Source organism: Streptopelia decaocto (genome assembly GCF_964273445.1).
Source record: "Streptopelia decaocto genome assembly, chromosome: 1".
In the NCBI taxonomy this organism is placed as follows: Eukaryota; Metazoa; Chordata; class Aves; order Columbiformes; family Columbidae; genus Streptopelia; species Streptopelia decaocto.
In genome coordinates, this window is record NC_138663.1 from 85,489,166 (window position 1) to 85,509,369 (window position 20,204).

General features: G+C 46.9%; 1 protein-coding gene across 15 annotated transcripts in view; it reads left to right on the forward strand.

Moving 5' to 3' along the window:
- Positions 1-8,169: 8,169 nt before the first annotated feature.
- ZNF384 (zinc finger protein 384) overlaps positions 8,170-20,204 on the forward strand; it is a 28,128-nt gene continuing 16,093 nt past the window's right edge. Inside the window, exons 1-7 of one of the 15 annotated variants that reach the window (XM_082076163.1) lie at positions 8,170-9,003; positions 9,528-9,576; positions 10,533-10,722; positions 13,372-13,438; positions 13,591-13,831; positions 14,170-14,506; positions 19,314-19,391. In XM_082076163.1, coding sequence (XP_081932289.1) covers positions 10,670-10,722; positions 13,372-13,438; positions 13,591-13,831; positions 14,170-14,506; positions 19,314-19,391 — 776 coding nt within the window. In that variant the 5' untranslated portion in view covers positions 8,170-9,003; positions 9,528-9,576; positions 10,533-10,669. Of the gene's footprint in view, positions 9,066-9,527; positions 9,577-10,368; positions 10,448-10,532; positions 10,723-10,810; positions 11,032-12,535; positions 12,555-13,367; positions 13,439-13,590; positions 13,832-14,169; positions 14,507-19,313; positions 19,392-20,204 lie in introns of those variants that run through there. The other 14 variants (XM_082076158.1, XM_082076171.1, XM_082076165.1 and 11 more) reach the window with 14 other exon arrangements.

Genomic DNA, 20,204 nt, shown 5'->3' on the forward strand with positions numbered 1-20,204 from the left:
TCCAGACACTGGGAAAGCTCTGGGACGCAATAAAGAGGCAAGAGCTGCTAAAACCCAAAAAACCGCCCAGAGTGATGCAGCCCCGTCCTGTTACTCTGAAAACCTCTCAGTGTGTCTGAGTCTAATGAATTCCAGAGGGGATCACGGTGCACAGGCTTGATGCATCCCTGATGTTACAGACTGTTAAAACACTTGTAGTAGATCGTCCTTCCAGGCTTTTGGCACTTACCCAAGGGGCTCCTGGCAGACTCTGTTATCCCCAGAATTGCAGACTACTTGTCCAGCACTACATTTTATCCTGGCTGGTTTTGCCCCTTCAGCTTGCTGCAGCCCCAAGCTGCTCTCCACCCATCCCTTTCTCATCCTTGTCAGGCAGCAGCTGTATGTCTGAACTAGCTTCCCCTCCAGTGTGTGCTTCAAACCTGAAAATAAACCCTCCAACATCAGTTCATCAGGAAGATCACGTCAAGCCCATCTAATCTCGCTCTCTGACAGGGTAACCGGCCTAAGCGGACTCGGGGGGATGTAGTAGATGTGATATGTCTCGACTTCAAGGCTTTTGATACAGCAAAAGGCATGAAGGTCTCACAAACAAACTATGGGAAAAAAAAACCCACTACAGTAGGAATTGCCAAAAGGTGCAGGCAATTGCCAAAAAGTGTATGCAGCTGTTTTGGGGAGATTGCACTGTCGGAGTGGAAAGGCACTTTCCAATGGGGCCATGGAAATCGACAGATTCATTTTCATCAGTGAAAGCTTAAGCTGTGTGGTAGGAAAAGCTTTTTAAGTATTAAGCAATAAAATGCTGGACTAGATTGGCCAAGGGAGCCCTGTCACTAGAGGCTGTTAAGTACAGGTTCAACAAATATCTGTCAGGCATGAGTTGTGCTTACTTAATCTTGTCACTGGGTCAGAAGGATGAATTAGATGATTGCCCAAGGTCTTGTCCCAATTTCATTTCCCCCAATTAAATTAAATAAACCTCAGAAATCATTGGCAGAAGCAAGCCACAGCAAGCTGTACTCACTGTGTCCCCCGGAATCAGACGTTAGACCAGCACTAACCCTGTCCAGGTGTAAACCAGGTTCCACACCCATCACTTATCCCTCTGATGTTGAAAACCAGCACGACTAAACCCTTTTGGCTCTGGGTTTTAAATTTCCTTCCTCAGAGAGCTTATGGGAGCAGGTTGTTATGTGGAAGAAACAACAAGCAGTCACCTCTATAGAGAACACAAGGCTTTGGACTGATCTCTTATACTTTGAGGAAAAACTCTTTGGGGGATGGAGCAAGAAAATGTGGGCTTGTGGGCCTGTGTTCAGCACCTCTTTTCTTGTAGTGCTATGCTTGTTGTGCTAACCTGCTCTGCCTGCCAAAGAAGCACAGCAAATTGCAGAGAGAGGTAAATCTGTGCAGCTTCAAAAAGAGCCAAACTCTGAAGAGAAAAGGACTGCCGGACTCAATCATGGCCAAACTCCTTCCCTTCTATACTGGCTCATTTTGCTTGGCATATTCCTGTATGTAAAATGGATTTCTAGAGAGAAGTTCACCCATCTCAGCCTTTTGCTAAGCTAAAGAAGCCAGCCCTCTCTATGTCTGCTCACAGGGAGAGCAGGAAGAGGCACAGAGACAGACTCTGTTATTCTGTCTCCCCCACACTGCTGCCAGCCCCAAGCCCACTCCTGAATATGGGTGACAAATTGTACGTAGCATCCTAAATAAGATTAACGTAATGATCTCTTTAAGGCTGTTGTCTTTGTGATCCCGTCACATCAGAGCTTCATAATAATCTTGTGAATGATGAATGCACCCAGATCTGTCTTTTCTTCTGTCATTTCTAACTAGTGAATCTCTGTGTGTAAAAGACTGCTAGCAGAAGCAAAGAGCAGGACCTCACACTTCTACCCTCCAGATTGTGAATAATTCTTCTAAATGCATTTACTCAGCAAACTTCCTTCTCATGCTGCTTTTTTTGCTGAGCTAGAGCCATTACTGCAAGCAGAATGATTCCCAAGGCCAGTAACATTCCTCCATGGTGGCAGTTCCCTTTTGACTCCACGTGTCATCTGCCTTTCCCCAGCACTTTACCCATCTAAAATTCTCCTACTAATTCCTTTCACTTCAGCCTATCTAGCTGCCTTCCAGCTTTAACTGTATCAAATGCCCTACTGAAATACAGCTAGATTAGATTTACAGATTTATTTTTTACTCATCCAGGTAAGGGAAAGGAGGTAAAGAAAAGGATCAAGTTAAGGGCATACAGTGCTTTTGCTGATAAACCCATTCTGTATTTGATTCCATTTTCCACTTACTGCTGTAGCTTTAATTTTGTTTTCCTTCTGTAATTTGTTCTTAACCTTATGCTCTGTTGAGACTAGACTAATGGGTTTGCAGCTGCCCAGAGTACTTTGTTTTCTCTCTTCCTGAAATATAGCTCCCTTTTTCCAGCCCTGGCATGCTTACCCTGAATTTGATGGATATGCTGCAAATCTGTGCTCCCAAACCTGCAGTTTCCTCAGCCAGTTTTGAAAAAACACAAATACAGAGTTGAGCTGGTGAGCTCCAGTCTTGCTACGGTAGAGCTTCCTGGGTTTTGCCTCTGCCCTAATGCAATAATTTACTCTTCTCCACCCTTTCTTCTATCCTCTTTTCCAACCTTTTTCAGCATCATCCTTCTTATTGAGAAACGATACGAGGCAGCTGTAAAGACCCAGAGGTGCTTTAGCAACACTGTGGTGAGCACTGAATGTGGCATCAACCAAGCACCCACCACTGTGCTCTCCTGGGGGATTAAATGCTGCAGTTCAGGCTGGCAGACAGGTGCATTTTTCAAAAAGGGAGAACTTGAGAAGTGGCTGTGTAACTTCTGAATGAGAACAGAGATCCCCTGAAACTCATTACTGATTATCTGACTGTATAGAAACGTGCAGACACCTAAGCCAAGAATGTAAAGGAGATATTAAAGTTTCTCTGCTTCTGAAGAGGCAAAGGTAGTGGTGGGGAAAAAAATTGCTAGATCCTGCAATATAGTTTTCAATGACATTTTGGTGACTGCTGCTGTTCAGAACATGGATGTCACAGCTTAGGGAGTTACCCCCAAACCAAACAGGTCCTACTGTCAGGAGATTCACCTGCACTTGGAACAGAAGTAAGATGGGTTGAGTAAGAATACAGAGGGTGGCAAGCTAGCTGGAGAAGAGATGTTCACATGAAAGGGCTTTACAGATGATAACACTGCTGTCAGCATAGATGCATTTCCACAGGGCCAAGCAAGCATACTACCATTCTGGCTTACAACGTTATAAAGACACTGAACAATGACTCATGACAGATCAGCAGCACAAAATCACAGATCCAAAGAAAAAAATCAGGTGGGAAGGGACCTCCAGAAGTCTCTAGTCCAATCTCCTGCTCACAGCAGGGTAACTCCAAAGCTGGACCAGGTTGTTCAGGGCCTTGCTCACACAACTTCTGAATATCTCCAAGTGTGGATATTCCACAGAATTTCTAGGCACCTTTTCCACTGCTGGACAACCCTCAAGGGGAAGAACGCTTTGTTGAAACTCATGTCTATTGTTTCTTGTCCTTTATCTGTGCCCCTTCTCAGAGTCTGGCTCCATCTTCTCTACAACTTTCCTTCAGGTAGGAGCAGACAGTGATTAGATGCCCCCCTAGCATTCTGTCCTGAATAAATTCAGCTCCCCTAGCCTTTGTCTTGTGCATTGTGTGCTACAGGTTTCCATCATGGGGTCCTTTTGCTGGCCATGCTGCTGTTTGTCAATATTTATCTCATTCTGAGAAGCCAGCCCTGGGCATAATCTTCCAGGTGGGGCCTCACAACTCTCAAGTGGATGGGAATAATAATTTCCCTTGATCTGCTGGCTACACTTTTGCTAATGCAGCCTAAGCTGCAGAGTTCCTCCATTGCTTAAAGGGCTCACTGCTGAATCATGTTCAAAATGCTTCTTGAGACTTTTTGTGGTGATCTAATAAAATCGATTTTTGTTTAAGCCTGTTCGGGTTATCACCACGGAGAAGCTATCACCCCACTGGAACAGGTTTTACCTGCACATGTCTTGTGTACTTTGGCTGTGACCATGCCAGAGAGATCCCCCTCGGGCACTTCTAATGTGACTGTGACTTTTGCCCTCTGCTGAAGCTCCTCAGGCACAGCCCTCTGGCTGTCTTGACACATCCAGTGACACTTTTTCCTCCTTCCAAATTACGGGATTTTTATTGGTCAGAAGATTTGGTTACTAACTGCCCTTATTAAAACAGCCAAATGAACTCAGTTTCTAGCTAAGGTTGATCAATTCCGGGTTACCACATTCCTACCCAACAGGGACCCCTGTGCCCTCAGTTCTAGAGCAACCTAATTCTTTCAGTGAAAAAGCAGCAGATCATTGTTGTATATGCTTCTAATTCCAAAGTGTATCCCAAGTGTGTGGTTTCTGCTCCTTGCTTGTAAGAGAGTAGATGCCAAGAAAACACTATGATTGAGACAAACAAGCATGCGCAGGATAACACACACTACAACTCTTCATTACTGTGTATTTCTCAAACCTTAAACAACACTAACCAGAGAAGTTACTGAGCAGGGGAAGATGCAATTTACTTCCATGCAGCTGAAAAAAAAAAATCCAGGAATGACGTGCTGAAATGCTCTCTGCTGTGTGCTGCCAGGGGATTTAATCAGCCGATTGCCAAAAAGATGTCAGTTCTCTGAAAGAGTGAGGACAACACGCCTTGCTGAGAAATGTACTCACAAGATTAAAATACCAGCTTCAGGATAAACCTAATATTGCCCCACAAGCAGATGAAAATTTCAGCCAGAATGAACAGGCTCCACCATTAAAATGTGTGTCACTACAACATCACACCTTCCAAGCCCATCTGTCCATCTCTGCTTACTGCTCACGTACCCCCAACTAATTCAGGTACCACTGGAGGCAATTTACTGAACACGTCAGGACAGGTCTACCAGCCCTAGAAGCCAGCCAAGCAGGATCCCATGACACAAAATACCACCTGTAATAATGGGACGGCCCGTGTGAATAGGGCAGTTTACACACAGACAGCAGACAAAAGGCATAGAGCATACGGTGGCAACATGAGCGGATGGTCTGTAGTCATTATTGAAGGCCCAGGGGTGGGTGCCTTATGTTAGGGTGGAGAGGAAGGAGAGAGATAAAGAAATCAGATGAGCTGAAAAATGGAAAGAGCTGAGGTGGGAACGTGATAGTCAGATGTGGCTGTGGAGGAGGTAATAAGGATGGGAGATGGAGCAGGCAGCCAGTGTGGAGGTGTGTGTTTGCCACCCTCTTGGGTCAAAGCTCTGTAGAAGAGTTTGTTACAAAGGCTGTGAGACAGCAACTGCTGTGGTAACTTTGGGCTCAGCTGCCTTTCTCCACACCTTTTCTTTCTGAGATTGTCAGGAGGTGGTGCCCTCAGTGGGCAATGGGCACCTGGCTGTGCTGCTTGCATCCTTCTGCTCCCACGAAGGAGCCCCCAGTAACCTCCACCTACCATCCCCTCCAGGGCTCATTTACCTCCTGCAGTCACTTTTATGCTGCTGCTGGCTTATTTTCTTGCCACACAATCGTAAACCTCTCTCAGTCACCCCCTTTCCAGCTACTAGCCCAGGCTGGCAGTGCTGCTGGGCAAATCCCATGGCTGGTGCAGCACGGCAGCCCCTGCCTCCAGTGCTCTGAGCCCTGAGATGAACGACGAGAAGTTGTCTAGATGGAGACTGCACCAAAGCTTAGTTTTGTAAAGAAATGAGCCAGCAGCCACTGGGCCTGGGGGTCTTTGCCACATGCATGTTGCCACTTCCCCAGAGGCTGGCTCTTGGCCAAGCTCACCCCCATGCCGGAGCAGCAGGGAAGGATGGCACCTCTTCACACCCCTGCTGCCCAAACTGCTCCTCCCACCTCCAGCATCAGAGACTGTATGTGGGCTTTTACCCACCACAGTCCTCAGCTGAGCGCAGCTGGTAGATGTTATGAAATGCCAGAAGCCCTAAGCACAGACACGTAGGGCACAGGCACACCTCACCCAGGAGAAACCTGCGGTGAGAGCCAGGACACTCTGCCTTGGTGCAGAGAAGGAGTAAAGGCAGGTAGGACAAGTGAAAAGGGGTCAATAGAGAGCTGGGAAAGAGGGTGAAGAGATCAGCTGTACTCTCCAGAGACACACACCTGTATTTCTCTGATTTTTGCCTCCTCCTAAGGAAAGGAGATAAGAGAAATCAAGTGTCTGTGACAGATGTTAGTCACGCTGCCTCACGTGCTACTGAAGGGTGCTTGGCAGCACAGGGTGGGAGGGGGAGCACAAAGCTCTTAGCACGGTAAGAAAAAATTAACCACTTTGTCCCACTCCTCAGCTTGCAGTTAAGGCTTTTCCTTGTCCGGTATAGGGCATTTTGACAAACTCTCCCAGTTATCAAGCCTAGGCCAGCCCTCTTCTCAGAGGAGACTCAGTCTTATTTTTTTCTAGGCAGCATGAGATAATGGAGGAGAGCTGAGAGGCTACAGGAGACTCTGGGGCAAAGAAGAGGCAAAAGAGGAATCAGCGTCAGGCCGGTGTTCCGCTTCCAAGGCATAAGATAGAATGTATTTGCCGTGTTGCAGAATGAGGAGAGAAATGTCACCTTCAAAGGTGATCTGACAATCACAAAAATAAATTACATAGAGGGAAAAAAAAAAAAAAAAGAGATGAGCATTTGTGAATATTCATGAGCAAGTGAAAACCCCCAAATTAATAAGGAAATTAATTTCCAAACTGATTAGGCTGCCAACTCCTTTTATTTAAATAAATCAACAATTGCCTTCATGTGACTCCTGCTGAAGAACACAGAGCTAATCCTCGCTCCTCCCAGGAGGAAGTTTTGAGCTACTGGGGATGACCAGTGCCCCAGCACCTTCTGGGGACTGGCGGGTGCTGTGGCTCCAGCCACCGGCCTTTCAGCCGCCAGGAGATTCCCCTTTGCCCACTGCTCCGGATGTTGTGGTTTCATGATCGCCCAAGCCAATCTAACCGCTGGCTGCTACAGTCATGCTCTCCCTGGTCCCACCCTCTTACTCACACTGGCTCTGAAAAAGCTGTTCCAGCATGTCAAGCTGGCAGAAAACCCACATAACAATTAAAAAAAAAAAAAAAATCCTAAGTCAGAGTACTGAAACAGCTCGGCCAAGTGCCCAGTGAGCAACACCACAGGTGAGGAAGGTATCCCGGCCTGACCTGGGAGGTGAGTCCAGTGCCAAAGCTAGCCCTGCTATGAGCAGTGGAATAAAGTAGATGATATCAAAAAGTTTTAAGACAGAGCAAAGCTGCAACAGCCATGTTGGTTTGGTGATCTTGTGGGGTGTCTCAAATTTGGTGCGATGATCAGCCAGCCTGGCTTAGTGATCTTGTGGAGTGACTCTGTGTCATCTTCTCCAGGAGCAGCCTCACACCTTCTCCTGGACCATCACCAAGGCTCAATGGACTGACTACTGTTTCAAGCACAGTAACTCACACTGCACAGCAATACCTGGTAGTGCCAGCACATGGGAGACAGAGGGGAAACTGCCAACCAAAACTTAAGCGTGTTGAACCTGTGAAACTGAATTCTCAGCAAGTGAAAATGAGGGTGAGTCGCAGCCTTTTCTGGGGTCAACTTGTGAATGATTACAAATAATTTAAAAAAAAAAAAAAAAAAAGAGAAAAGTACTTGGGTATGGTTACATGAACTGTCTTGCAACTATGGAAAGAGGGTTAACCCACGCCCCTCCATGCCTGGGCTTGCTCCCTATAGCCCTCATGGAACTGAGATCACAGAATCACAGAATGTTCGGGATTGGAAGGGACCTCCAAAGCTCATCTAGTCCAATCCCCCTGCCAGAGCAGGAACACCTAGATGAGGTTACACAGGAATGTGTCCAGGCAGGTTTTGAATGTCTCCAGAGCAGGAGACTCCACAACCCCCCTGGGCAGCCTGTTCCAGTGCTCTGGCACCCTCACTGAGAAGTTTCTTCGCAAATTTAAATGCAACCTCTTGTGTTCCAGTTTGAACCCATTACCCCCCATCTTATCATTGGTTGTCACCGAGAAGAGCCTGGCTCCATCCTCGTGACGCTCATTCTTTACATATTTATAAACATTAATGAGGTCACCTCTCAGTCTCCTCCAAGCTAAAGAGCCCCAGCTCCCTCAGCCTTTCCTCATAAGGGAGATGCTCCACTCCCTTCACCATCTTTGTTGCCCTGCACCGGACTCTCTCCAGCAGTTCCCTGTCCTTCTGGAACTGAGTCAGCCCACCTGGCAGAAAACCAGTTTGCCAAAAGTCCTTTCTGTTGGGTCAGCACGACGAAGGCGCCCAGCGCTCAGCCCGGGAAGCGCTGGAGCGGCGCACACGACGGGGCAAGCAGGGGCTGCCCCAGCTGCTGCCCGAGAGCCTTTGGGCCACCTCATCTGTAACAACCAACCTGTCCCACCCCGCCGGGCTGACCCAGCGACTCTCCTCGGCCAGGAGCCGGTAACGGGGCCGTGCCCACGGGTGTGCGAGGGCGGGCCTGTGGGGCGGCGGGGCCGCTTATTAATGACCGCTCATGAATATTCATGAGGCGGCTGTCCCGCACCGCGCACGTCACGCCGGGAAGGCCGCCTGGGCCGGAAGTGGGTCTCGCGGCCGAGCTCAGGGACGCCGCTCACCCGCCCGACCCCGCCGGCACAGCCACTTCCGCCCTTCCTCCAGCCTGGCCTCCCCGCGCGCCGGCACCCCGTACTTCCGGTAAGCGCGCGCGCCTGTCTCTCTCCCCTTTGCCGCCCGGTCCCCGCTTCCAGTCCGACCGCCCGCGACGACGCCGCTGACGGGAAACTGAGCCCTGGCCGGTGACCGCCGCCGCTCCGCCTCTTTTTCAAGCGAAGCCGCCAATGACGCCGTTCCGCTCCGGTCAGCGCCCCGGAAGAGCTGAGACGCGCTCCGCCCCTTAATCCGGAAGCGATTCACAGCTCCTCTTTCCGGTGAGGAGGCCGCTGCCGCCGCTGGAGTCGGGGTCGGGGTCGCCGCTGGGGGGTGGTGCCCGGTAATCTGCCGGGTGGCGGGTGTGGGGGTGGGGAGGGCCGGGAGAGTGGGACTTCCGGGGCCGAAGCGATCCGGAAGCGGAAACGGAGGAGGGCTGTCTGTCTGTCTGTCCGCTCGCCCCCCCGCCCGTCCGTCCCTCCGTCCCGGTGTCGGGTGCAGAGCGCGCCCGGGGGCTCCGCCGCGGGCGAGCCGCGCTCCGCGCCGGCCCCGCCTCGCCCACCCCGCGCTGCGGGGAGCGACCGTGCGGCGCAGCCCACCCTTGGCCGCCGCCGCCGTGTGCGCCCGGGGCCCCGCGGGGGGAGGTGGGTCCGGCCCCCCCGCCCCGTCCCGGCCGGTTCCCGTGGGGAGCGCCCTCCCCCCCCGCCCATGGCCGCTCCCGAGCGGCTCCGGGGGCCCCGCGTTGTGCCGCCCGCTGTCATGCAGGGCCCCGGGCGCCCCCGTAACCCTGGCGGTTTGTTTGCAGAGACGGCCCTGGAAGGAGGAGAAATGCAAGAAGAGGGAGAGTGAGAGGGGTAAGGAGCTCCCGGAGCTGCGTGAGTGACCCCCGCCCCTCGCCCTGGGGGCTCCCGACGGCCACACTGGGGGAGATGGGTTTGGATGGGTCGCAGGTTGTGGGCTTGGAGTCACCTGTGCTCCAGGGTGCAGGAGGGGGGATTGACTGCCTGGAAGGAGCAGAGGCACAGGGTATATCCCTTGCCAGGCACCTGTTCTGACAGAGTCTCACTCGGTTGGGGCGGAGACTACGCATGTGTCAGGGAACGATACCAAAGTTGTTCCAGCTCTGGTGTGTGGGTTTGGGATTCAGGACTTTGTCCAGCATGTTTGGGATATTCCTGATGCACATCCATATGTTCTAAAGGTGTAACAGCGCTTGAACTTTTTGGTGCTTACAAGCTTTGTGGAGACATTTTTGCATTTGATCAAACAGCCTGCTTGGCCTTCAGCATCCTGAGTATTTTGCAGCAATTGAGCATAAAAGTTCATTGTTATTGGATGAAGATCTTGGACAGGCATAAAACATTGTAAATCACTCCTGAGTGTTGCATTTGGGGCCATTTGTCAACTGAAAACTTTACGCTCAGTAGAAATTAAAAGCTAGGTATCTGGAGAAAAAAAAAACAAACCACAAAAAAAAAACCAAACCCAAACAAACAAACAGAAAGCACCCTACAAAAATTAAAAGTCAACCTCTAAATACCTGCATATCCAACCTTGATTATCCCTTCCAGAAACACAGCCTCTATCTCACCGTATACTTGCATGTGCTTTTATCTGTTTGTTTATTATTAAAGTGATGACCTGCAAAGAAGTATAAGTCCAGCACGTTAAGTACATGATTCTGTGAAGTACTGTCAGATCTAAACTCCAGATTCCTTGTCCTTTGTGAGTTCTCTGGTTCACTTGGTTGTTTATTTGGTGCATGTACATTTGTGGTCTGTACATAGAAGGTGTTTTTGGTTTATATCAGGAGGGTACGTTGACATCTGTCTGATACTAGACTGGTGAATAGGAAGAAGGTCCCATCTCTGGCCTGTTTGTGGAAGCTGGGATGATGAAGGCACTGCAGTGGGAACGTGCTGTGGTACAGGGTTGAAGCTCCAGCCCATGTCTGGTAGTTATAGAGCAATTGGAAGGGTTACGTGCAGAGTTCTGGTAAAGTAAGTGTGAGCCGCATTAAAGCGGGGGCTGTGAATAGGGGTGCATGTTTTCAAAATATCCTTTAGCCTAAAAGTGGGGCAGGGGAGGGACAGCCATGGGTATTAGGGCAGTAGTTTGGTGGAGGAATCTTATCTTTGTTTTCTCCCTTTGGAAGACTGGCTTGCTAGTGAAATTGCATGAAAGCTTCGACTCTTATACCATTTCTCCTTTTCTCCCACATTCTTATAACTTCATCACACTTCAGCCTTTCAAGTCAAAAGTTTTGAGGTCTGATATCCTTTCAAGCATGAAGATTTCAGGATGATGAGGTAGATTCTAAGAGAGATTAACATTATCTTCTGAGAATCAGTCAGAGCTTTATTTTGACTTGCATACTTTGTAAACTGAGCAAACAAAAGTTAGGTGCTCTGTGAAGTTATGACAGGGGATGAGGTGGAGACGAACAACCCCTCTGAGTGCTAGTCTGGATTTTAGAATCTGGAAATGGAGTTGCCTTTCATAACTTCTACTCTTTAAATAAGAAGGCTGTTGTGAGATTTTTGTTTAAATTGGCATCTTTCTGTTTAACTCCTGAAGTTTGCATTTGAATCCAAGGGAGTCGAGAACACTTACAAAGTTTATTTGGAAAATGCATCTGATAATTATGTGAGACTTCTACATTTTTACAGAAAATCACTTTCACTTTGATGTTTTTGATGTGGAGGCCAAGCTAATAAAGATTTATTTTAAAAACAAAAACGAACAAACAAAACCCCCCAAACCTAAATTTGACATTCCAGACAAACCCCTCCTCTTGATTCAAGTGGTGCTTAATTGCCAAGAATGCATTCATAAGTGCTCACCCTATGAAAGAAAAAAGTTATGTAATTAAGCATTACACACATAGGGTCTTGCTGTGGGCAGTATACTTAATAATTAATCTGGCTCAGAAAAAAAGCAGAGGAACAGAAGAGTCTTGCTGCATCAGATTCTGATTGAATCACAGCAATGTAAATCCAGAGTAATTCAGTCAGGCAGCTGGCAGTCTGACTGCGTGCCACCGACGCAAGGTAAATAATTCATCCTTAAGTGTGTTTATTGGTTGATTTGTAGTGAGTGAGTGAGGCAGGAATACTTGGCTTTGCTGTTGCATGAGCAATTCATAAAAACAAAATTATCAGGTAATTTGGTTCATTTAAATACTGCTTCTCTACATAGAGGAAAATTATCTTTGCGTTTTGGCTCGCACGCAGCAATTCTGCCTGTATTTATTCTGCCCTAATATACTTCTGGAAAGTGTTTCATGCTACTCGGGGCATGCTCCTCAGCTTATCTGATGATTGAGATAGGCCCTTCAGAAACAATATTTACTCATTAATTTGACTACTGCCACATCATAACAGAAATAGGAGTGGGACAATTTGCAGGTAGCTGCATGAGAAACTTACAGTGGTTGCTTTCTCTCAAGAGCTTGCTCTGCAAGGTGTTCTCTGAGCATAGTTTTTATCACATGTATTTTACCTAAAAATTTTGCCGTATTTGTTTAGCAATAGGTGCATCTTCTGCTTCAGGAAATAATCTTTTGTTAATTTATTTAGGTTTTGAATAGCATTTTAATGACTGTAACAAACTTTGTCTGCTAATGGTATTACACAGAGGAATGTAAGGATTAAAGTGGAAAAGGCTTCTTCATCCAGGTGTTCCTAAAGAGATTACCCCTCTGTCTTCAGAGAGCTATCTTTTGGTATCTATCTGGTCTCCCCTGGCTGCTGGAAAATTAAGATGGAGCAACAGACACTTGACTGGGGACAGAATCCTGCAGAATCTTGTCCCAAAGATCAGAATGAAATAGGTAATAGAGAGCTGTGACATGATCTCACTGGAAATAGGGTCTCTCAGGGGCAGAGCAGTCAGGTTATTTTCCTACTGCCAAGTCTTATTGGATGAGAGCAGAAGATCTTGTCTATCAGGAATATTGTCTGATATTTCTGGGTTTCTTCTGAGAGTGGGCTGGGCTGCTCAGAGCAATAGGAAGTTAGGAGCCCTAAGTTTGACTTCTTGGTCTGCTGTGGCTGTCTGTTATCTTGGGCAAGTCTGTTTCCCTCTCCCTGCCTGTCTTTCTTCCTGTGTAACACAATGCTAACGTCCCCTTGCTCCATCTGGGTCCTTAGTGTTGAGCTGGGGTGGAGGGACAGGCAATGTCCAAAATTTTCACTGCTTGTGGGGTCAGCCTGTCTGTGACAGTAAAAATGTGTCCCAGCTGTATTTGCCTGGCTGCAGATGCACAGACTTCATCATTTATGCCACATACTTGGGTGGATGATAATCGGGGAAATTTTGAGGTGTTCTGTGGGTTTGTAGTCAACCCTTTTTTTGCATGGAGGACTGTTGGGCAAGAGGCATTTGAGATGGAACCAGATCTGTGGGAATAGCAGACAACTTTTTCCCCTGAAAATAATTTTTGGATTTGGGCAGATAGCTCAGAAGTGGGGAGAAGTTGCTCGAGTAAGAAAGAGGAGATTAAGGAACTGTCACAGCATTAGACTGAGTCAGTTCCATGTTGGAATCTCTTCAGGTTTAATGTTTTCTTCGTATGTGTGTCTGTCTGTTTTCCTTTTCCTCCATTCCTCTTCCCTTTCCCCTTCCTCTTCCCTGCTGTGCCCAGCTAGGATGGAAGAATCTCATTTCAACTCCTCCCCGTACTTCTGGCCAGCAGTGCCCACCGTCTCGGGACAGGTAAGATCCTTGTCTTCCAACCTATTATGCTGGTTTTGCTTCCTGTTAGAAGTTCATGCACAATAAGTGTTTCTGTTGCGTTTCTTGCTCAGTCAACTGCTGGGAGAAGCTGTGCCAGGGTATTCTAAAAGCTGTCCTTCCCACCTGTTTAGATTGAGAACACCATGTTTATCAATAAGATGAAGGAGCAGCTATTGCCTACAGAGAAGGGCTGCAGCCTGGCTCCCCCCCACTACCCTGCCTTGCTGACAGTACCCACCTCTGTGGCCCTACCCACTGGTATCTCTATGGACTCAGACACCAAGCCGGAGCAGCTGACACCACACAGCCAAGCCCCTGTGACTCAGAACATCACCGTGGTACCAGTGCAGTCTGCTGGGCTCATGACAGCAGGTAGGGGACTCCAAAGGCTTTGGCAACATATGAAGGAGACTTGGGAATGAGGTAGTGGAGGGTCTTGGAGAATCCTTTTCAGGCTGTAGATTATTCTAGCCTTACCGATGGTGTGGATTATCTTGGTTTAGTTTCATTGTGAATCTCTATACACTCCATACATCCACCCTCTTTATGGAAGTTTGGCTTGCAGCAGTGGAGACTGGGAATGTGTAGGCTACTCTTCTGTTTGAGCTGTAGTCAAAAATAGGTGTATAAAGCTTGCTTCTGTGGCATGAGGAGGTTGGATGTAATTGGAAATGTAATAACTGACTTCCTCCCTCTTTCTTTCTTTGCAGGTCCTGGTCTGGTGATAACTTCCCCATCAGGTTCCCTGGTGACCACAGCCTCCTCTGCCCAAACCTTTCCCATCTCAGCTCCTATGATTGTCTCTGCGCTACCACCTGGCTCCCAGGCAGCCCTCCAGGTGGTTCCTGACCTGTCCAAGAAAGGGACAACCACCCTTTCCGAAGGTGGTGGGGGTGGCGGTGGCGGGGGTGGGGGAGTTGCCCCCAAACCGCCCCGGGGCCGGAAGAAGAAACGATTGCAAGAGTCGGGGCTGCCAGAGATGAGCGACCCCTTTGTGCTGTCAAACGAGGACGATGAGGACCAGCACAAGGATGGCAAGACATACAGGTGGGGAGTGAGGTTAAACCTTGACTGTAACATTGCATGGGGATGGGGGTGTATTTAACCCTTTAGAGGGTTACGTGGGGAAGAGGAGATCTCTGCCTTTTCCCTCTAGCGTCCCTGAGTAGGCAATCTTTCAGGTGCAGAAAGAGTTGGGTTTTGTCTCTAATCAGGAATGTTTGCAAGCTGGTTGGTTGACCCAAAACTAAGAATCTCCTTAGTGGACAACCTTGATTTCCTGAATATGCCAATATTAACGTTACTAGGCTAGTTAATGACCAGGAGGTTATGGAAGCTGAACCGTATCCTTGATGCCGCAGCCAGGTAGCATGGCTGGTGTACTGCAGAATGCAGTACTGTCTGGTGCAGCTGGAACACTTCGGGTGTAGTTGAGAGCCCTGGTGTGCCCGAGTGCCCCAAATTAGGACTCCAGTCTGTCCAGTGTAAAGGCTACAAACTGGAGGCACACAGAGCAGGAAGTGAACTGTGGTGATAGTGTCTCCTCCTGTGTGCATTGCCCCTTGTGATCTCCTACTTCAGCATTCCCAACAAAACAGGAAAAAAAAAGTATTTCTGAACTAGGTGCAAGGGTGTTTCTGAGCCTGAAGGGTATCAGATAAGAGGGGAGAGAGTTCTGAGCCCTGAGGTTGGGTTTCTGAGCTTGGAGGGATGTGGCTTTAGTTTACAAGTGAGTGGTGGGAAAGGGAGAGATTAACTACGAGGGAATACTTAAACCGGAGCATAAGGAATGTGGGTGTTTTAGAAAAGGTGAGAACTGGACAGAGCAGGCAAGTGTTAAGGAAGGGAGTGGGATCGTCTGTGTTAATTAGGAAGCAGGAGCACGTATGGGTGATTTAGTGATAGGTGCTTCTGAGGGATGATTAAGATCAGTAAGAGGCAAAGTAGTAACCAGATGGAAACAGATGTAAGAGAGGGTCCCTTACTCTGCTCACTACCCTGCTATGTGCCCATGATCCTGGCTCAATTTCCCTTTAACGATCCTAGACCCTCTTTTCTTTTTTGTCCAGATTTACTTATGTTTCTGGAATTAAGTCATAACAGGATGAAGGCATCTACACAGAGTCAGTGCATCCACCCCAGGCACTATATAATTTTTAACTATAGCAATTAAAAAATGTTTACATTTTTAAAGCAATACAGTTAAAGGGGTACAAAACCAGAGCTTGGATCAGCCTTTTTGTTATCTTACCCAATGTCTCAGTTCTTCCAATTTGAAAATATAATCAGCGTATGGTGAAGAGGGGTGGGAGTGTTAGGTAGCTTGCTATTTGTAATCCCACCATTTATTTTGGGCCATAGCCACAATTCCACACTACTCAAGCTGCTTGCAGTCTGGGTTGCTAATTAGGCTGTTAAATATGTATTTACAGGGGACACAATTGGCAGTGAACGCTAGAATTAAAGCTGAATCAAGGCTTTAATTATAGCTCCTTGTTTACTTGTAAGTTTGGAAAAAAATGCCCAAGACCAGGTGGAATGACTCAGCAGAAACTTTATGAACACACATAGTCCATCTAACAGCTCGTGAAAAAGACTTTGCAGGAAAAAACAAAATATGTAGGAACATGTAATCAGGAAGATCTCCTGTCTTCATGTTTAATCTGAGTATGATATCTCTGCCTCTTCCTCCAGCCTCCATCCCAAGCAGGCCTTCCTCTGAGCAGAGCTAAGGTGCAAGATAGCTAAATTGAGATTTATTGAAAACCACCAAGGAGTACTTCTGCCCTTTTTGGGATCTTCTCTTTGGCTGATGCTTTCAATGTGCAAGTTTGGAACTAAAAATAATTGTTGAAAAAATAAAGAAATACGCTATCTTCTCTTGGAGCTGTGGGAGAGAACACCTTTGTGAAATACAGTACATATGAATAGACTTGCAAGCTAAAAATTTGAGGACTCCTGGGTTCCTTCTGCATTCTAGAGGATGATTTGGGCGGCTCCCGTTACTACAGTATGCAGCCATATCCTAGCTAAATTAAGACTGTGGGTGAGGTTCATTCAGCTCCTGCTCTCTTCTGGGGCTGAAGGAGGAGTCGCTTGTGGTATTCATACATCTGTGTATGATTTCACTGATTCTTATGATGATACACTGAAGACAAGCTAGACAAGCTAGCCTGAAAGAAGTTGTACTATATTGATCAATATGACTTCCTTTTTTTTTTTTTTTTAATGCCTAATTCCTAAAGCCTGTGATTATTTTGTTAGATGTAATTATTTTTTGGTTTAAGTTTCTTTTTTGAGCTCTGTGAGCTGTCTTGTCTGAGTGCATGGGCAGGTGGCTGATTTCCCTATTTCCTGGCTCCTAGTGTATCAGTGAAGACAGAGTAAGGCCTTGAATGGGCAGCACAGCAAGGCAGACTTGGAAGGAATTGGAGGGCAAAGGTGATGCTCATATTGCAGCTCATCCCACTCTCTACTGAATGTAGAGATTCCTGCTCCGGCAGACGGCAGCTGTTTTGCTGCTGTATCATGTCCAGAAATGAATTAGCAGTCTGCTGTGAAAGTGGTGCAAGAATTTTTGTGACTAGGCTTTTCTTTGCAAGAAAAAGTGTGAGGCTTTTGCTAATGATTGTATTCCTTGCAGATCTTGGACATCTAGCCTGAGGATTAGTCTGGCAGAGTCCTGGGTGCTTTGCTTTGTGCTATTAGAAGAGCGAATGCTTGCACCTGCAGGGGACAGACAGCATCTAACACAGCCTTGTGAAGCATTTTCCTTCATGAGTAATGTCACTTCAGTCTTGTCTGGATTCATTGTCAGCTCTTTGTTAATCTTCCCTGACATTTTTGTAGAATTTACTTTTTCTGTGGAAAATGAGATCAGCAACAGGAGTCTTTCTAGTAAGATGCTGCTAGTGTGAAGCACGTGACAACTTCTCAGTACTTTAATGAGGTGCTGAGGAACAGAGAGTGACCATGTATCCTGGAGACAGTAGTATTGTTTCTTAGTGCTGTTTTGGTGCCTGTACCTGTGCACTTTTAGAAGTTTGTGATGTGATCAGTGAACATGACTGATGAATTGGTTCAACCTGTCCGGGCTAGGTCATCAGTTCTCTCTGACAAACAGTTCTCTAAGTAGTTTCTTCTTTGTAAAAGGAAGAGAGCTCTTTATAGGCATTACTTGTTTCCAGTATTAAGCTTGTAAATGCTAGGACAAATACCAGTTTATAGTATGGAATGGTTTTGCAATCTGTGCTTTGGAACCGAGCACACAAACAGAAAAGTTGTGGGCTTGAGAGGGTCCTTGCCATCATGCTCTGACCAACAAGCTGTCTCTTCCCCACCGCTAGTTCTGAGTTTCACTGTTTTCACTAGGTTGTGGGAACAGCAGGGGGTCTGGGAGACGATAAGCAGCTGAGAGATGCAGGAAGTTTCTGAGAGTCCAGAGTAGAAAAGTGCACAGAAGCCATAGGAGGCTTAGCAAGAAGCAGAGTTGAGCTGTAGAATGTGAAGAAGCTGGATGGGGGTCCCCTTTAGTGAGGAAATTAGCAACACAAGGGGAGCCAGTGGTTTGAATACAGCAGGTAGATATGTTCTCAGACATGCCTCATTTTAAGCTTTTCTGCCCTGCACTGGATTTAGCCTTGCTGTTTGGTGAACTTCCCATGGTTTTGAATAGATTTGAAATCTGGTGACTATGGCTTTTGTAAGGAAAATATATCTCTGAAAACAAGGTCAAATTTGGCCAAGTTGTAAACTTGGAAAAAATCTCTCAAGCACACTGTGAGATGCTTTACAGTTTGGTAATTGAAGTATGCAAAGATTATATCCTCCTTGAGGTTTTTTGAGGCTTGCATGACTCCAGGTATTGACCAGGCTGTCTCCGCAGAAGAGATAAATACGCTCTTAACTTCACTCATTTTCTATACGAGGCTGGACTACATGTGTATTCTCTCTGCAGCAATAAGCATCTTCTAGTCTGAAGGGCCAGGTGTGCTTTTGCTTCAAGTCACAGTTGCTCCTTCTGCTTCAGAAGGGAGTAGTTTGTGCCCAGTGTCGACAGCAGCCTACCCACTCTGGGCACAAAGGCAAGGTGTGAGAAGACACTGCTTGGTTCAAATGTAGTTGGGACAAGAATGAGCAGGGCCTGGAGCTGTTTTTATCTGGGAAGACTGGAAACTTGGTAGAGCAGAGATGGGAATTAAAGGAGGAGAGAGAAAAGGCCCACAAACCAGGGCAGTGCAGGAGAGGTTGTGATGCAGAGTCTATTTGTATGGGAGAGGTGGCACAGAGACAAGCTATGAAGGATCAAGACTGAAGGGAGGAAGAAGGAGGCAGATCTGCTGCAGGCTGGAAAATGAGTTGATACCTAGAATTAGAAAAAATGTGGGCAAGAGCTTAGGATGTGGACACACAAATAGAAGCATGAGGTAGAGGAGACAGATGTTAAGTGACTGGGAACATGGAAAAAGAAAGAGCCATTGCTGGGGCCTGGGTCTTGGTGCAGGAGAGAGGGAATTGCAACAGGCTAGAAGGCTAAGGGCAAAAGGGGAATTAAGTTTGAAGCATCAGGCAGAAAGTTTGACCACATTCCCTCCAAAGCCTAGAAATATTCAACCCAGTATTCCTAAATCTTGCTGTGTATCTCATGTCAGCACAAGAATGTGACCTCCTCTGGGAAAGAACCTCATCCCCCTCTAAGGCTAGAAAAAGGTGACAAACTCCCATTGCTATCATTTATCATCCTAGCTGCAGTGGCAGGGGTCTGTGCAGTGGATCTTAAGATTGCTGATGACCAGTGTGGGTGTCAGTATGATGCCACATGTTGGAATTTCTGTTTGCTTTTTTTAACAAGTAGTTCCGTGAGCAGCGGAACTAATGAAGCCTGGTTTCCAGCGGCTCTCTCCTGTGTGGATTCTCTGATGTCTAATCAAGGGTGAGCTTACTAGCCTTTCCCTCAGCCAGGGGCTCCAGGAGGGTCTCTGTTCTTTCCCCAGCTGCATATTTTTATGACAATTGTGGTGACTTTAGGATCCTTACCCCTTTTCCAGATGTGCCCAAAATTGGCTTGTGATCTCAAAACTCTTAAGGAGGACAGGTACACATGCACATCCATATAAACACACACCGTTTGTACACATAAGCTTTGCTTTGTTTATGAATGCTGTGCCTGGAGGTTAGAAAATGTCAGAATTAAGACTGACCACATGCCTCAGGATATAATAAGGTAAAAACTTGTGTTATGGTAAATTCTCTCCCTTCTCCTGAGATATTGTAACTCTGTGTGTGTGTATGCATGTGCTTAGTTCATCACAGTGCCAAGCAGAAGGAATTAACAGTAAAACTTCTGCAGTCATGAATTTTAATTTTAGCACATGTTACTTGTATGTCAATGGAATGAGTGTGTGCAAGGGAATGAGGGATGCAGTTACAGTTTCAGCTGGGGAGAGAGAACTTCCAAACTATTCTGTCACACATCTTATCTGATCGCACCTTAATTTGGCCCTATTGAGTCAATGCACTTTAGTACTATCCTTGATTATGTGATTATAGTAATTGTGTACATGATGTTCTGTCAGAATCCTGCATAGGTACTTATAGAACCTGAAAGGAGTGTTTGACAAAAAACATATATATTGACATGGGCTTGCAGAATAGAGAAGGATGATTTGGGGGAGTAATTTGATTTGTTTGAAGAACTGTAGATTACACTTGCCTCTGACACAGATTTGCTATAATATCCTATAGC